The 2,342-nt window shown below is 45.6% G+C and overlaps 1 protein-coding gene across 1 annotated transcript in view; it reads right to left on the bottom strand.

Annotated features, from left to right (window-relative positions):
- Positions 1 to 1,004: 1,004 nt before the first annotated feature.
- Positions 1,005 to 2,342, bottom strand: part of LOC126407347 (alpha-1,3-mannosyl-glycoprotein 4-beta-N-acetylglucosaminyltransferase C-like) — a 52,219-nt gene continuing 50,881 nt past the window's right edge. The window contains exon 5 of the mRNA XM_050072146.1: positions 1,005 to 2,342. Within this exon, the coding sequence (XP_049928103.1) occupies positions 1,218 to 2,342 (1,125 nt within the window). The 3' untranslated portion in view covers positions 1,005 to 1,217.

Raw genomic sequence — 2,342 nt, 5'->3', positions numbered from 1 at the left:
TGAGTCAGTAAAACACTGACGCCAACGATTTATAATGAGGTTTAGTTTTTACACTTTCAAACTGAGACATTTTATTATATTTCAACAGGTGACTATTACACAGAACTCTCAGAGGCTCTTTGTGTCGGTCTGTTAATTCACCAGCAGATGGCAGCAGACGACACCAAATAACCCGCAGGTGTATCAGGAGCCTTTAATTCCTATAAAACACTGAGGGTCAGAGCTCAGACTGACACATATTAAACACTGCAGACGTGGCCCAATGAATAAAGAGAGCATTTTCTGCGATTTGATTTTAAAAGTGATGACAAATAACATGAAGCTGTTAATGATGTCATCAGGATCAGCTGTTTGGTGACGTGTCGGCCTGCAAACTCCAGATTCTACTGTGCAGCTGTTTCCAACACAGGTTAAATGACCAACAGCATTTATAATCAGTTATTGTCTGATTGTTGAGTCCTAGGAGACAAAACTCTCCTTAAACAGTGAGTATTTTTTTTACTTGATTGAAGAAATTCATGATTTTTTTAAAGCCTGTTCTCTCAGTTTCAGATGGGAGATGTAATTACGACTTCTCATATCATCATCAGGTCCTCGGGCTCGTTCTGATGGTTCCTCCTCAGCTGCTCACAGGACCTGACAGAATCACACAGGAGGACACGCTAATGAGCCATTAAAACTTTTCCTCCTCAGGTTTCTTCTCGTGTGATGTTGAATTCTAGATGTAGGAAACAGCACTGAAGCCGCCCCTCGTTCATTCTCAGACTCAGAGACGCTGCACAGAAAGCAGCTATTGATCAATAAGTCTGGATGCATCACTTCTTGAACGGCCTGACGGTTTTGTTTCACTTCATTATTCTGTTTTGAAAAGCTGTGATTGGAGACGTCTGTAATCAAGTTATAAAAATGTGAGAAAACAGCACGTTTAGAAGAGTTTAGATTCTGTGAAATGCTCCTTTAAGGTAAAGACAAAACAAGAAAGCAGCCATGTGTGAATAGTTTTATACACAGACTTAGGAAAAGGAACAAACGTATAAAGGCTCCGTACTGTACAGATTTATGGTTTTAATCCGTCACACTGAAACTTACAGCAGGTCTCTGAACAACCCAAGAAAATATGGATTGCTTTGAATCCCAGAAACAAATGTTTCCCAGAATTTGTCCAAAATGAACTTCAGAAATCCAAAACAGTACGTACAGATGATTATTTAAAAATGTTACTTTATAAACTGACTCACAGGCTGTGTGGTCCATAAACTGATCGTCCTTATGATGAGCCATTCTTTCTGACTGGCGGTGACGACGACTCGCACGCACTCGATGTCGAAGCCGATCTTGTGGTCCACGTTGTTGACCTCGATGCTCCCGCCTTTAAACTCTCCTAATGTGATGTAGGACGTGCACTGGCGTCCCTGTTTAGTGTCCACAGACTTTTGTCCAACCTCCAGCGCTCCGTGGTGAAGGATGTCGTTCTGTCTGTCCTCTGTTCCCGTCACAATCTTAATCCTGCTGATTTTAGTTGATTTGTTAAAGATGATGACGAAGAAGTCTCCGGTGCACGGAGGCTTCCCCCAGAAATATTCATCAACGGTGCTGTAAGCCTTGGTGGCGTCATAGTTCTCAAAGACGTTGATGTTTGTGTAAAGGCTGGCAGGAGGGTTGTCAGGAATGTCTATGGAGTCTTCCTCAAAGTCGTCGTCCTTCAGCTTGTTCTCCGCTCCTTTGTAGGAGGAGTAGTAGCCCATGTGCTGGAACAGCGAGGGCTTGAAGCGGATCACGTCCTTCTGGGCCAGCAGACCCCTGAAGTGGATGAGGAGCCAGTCGCAGGGCATTTCCTGGTAGAACATGAGGAGGAAATGAGCCAGTCGTGGCAGGTCTCTGGAGTGGTACAGCTTCCCGATGTAGCCCAGCTTGGAGAACTCCAGCATCACCCAGTAGGAACCTTCTCTGGAGGTGATCACCTTCTTCAGCGCCGTCAGGAAGTTCCTGGAGCAGCGCACATCGTCCTCCAACATCATGTAGAAGTGGGAGAGGTTGGTGCAGAAGTTGAGGAGGAAAGCGTAGTCCACGTTCTGCTTGGAGCGGAAACGGACCCGGTCCTCCGGGTCGTTGTAGTTCCTTTTTAAGCCGTCCAGAGATGGATAGTACTCCTCTGGAGCCTGGATCACCAGGAGGCGTCCAGCTATGATGTGGTGGGCAAACTTCCTGGTGATTTCCTGCACCAGGTTCTCACACCAGACCAGGTCAAAGTCTGCCAGGTGGACCACGACCACAATCTCTTTGAGCTCCTCGTAACTGGACTGATCAAAGATGGATTTGATCGTCTCCAGAAGGTAGTTCCC

This window comes from Epinephelus moara, chromosome 20, assembly GCF_006386435.1.
Source record: "Epinephelus moara isolate mb chromosome 20, YSFRI_EMoa_1.0, whole genome shotgun sequence".
In the NCBI taxonomy this organism is placed as follows: domain Eukaryota; kingdom Metazoa; phylum Chordata; class Actinopteri; order Perciformes; family Serranidae; genus Epinephelus; species Epinephelus moara.
The sequence above is the reverse complement of the archived record's forward strand: the minus strand, read 5'-3'. Positions and strand labels throughout refer to the sequence as shown.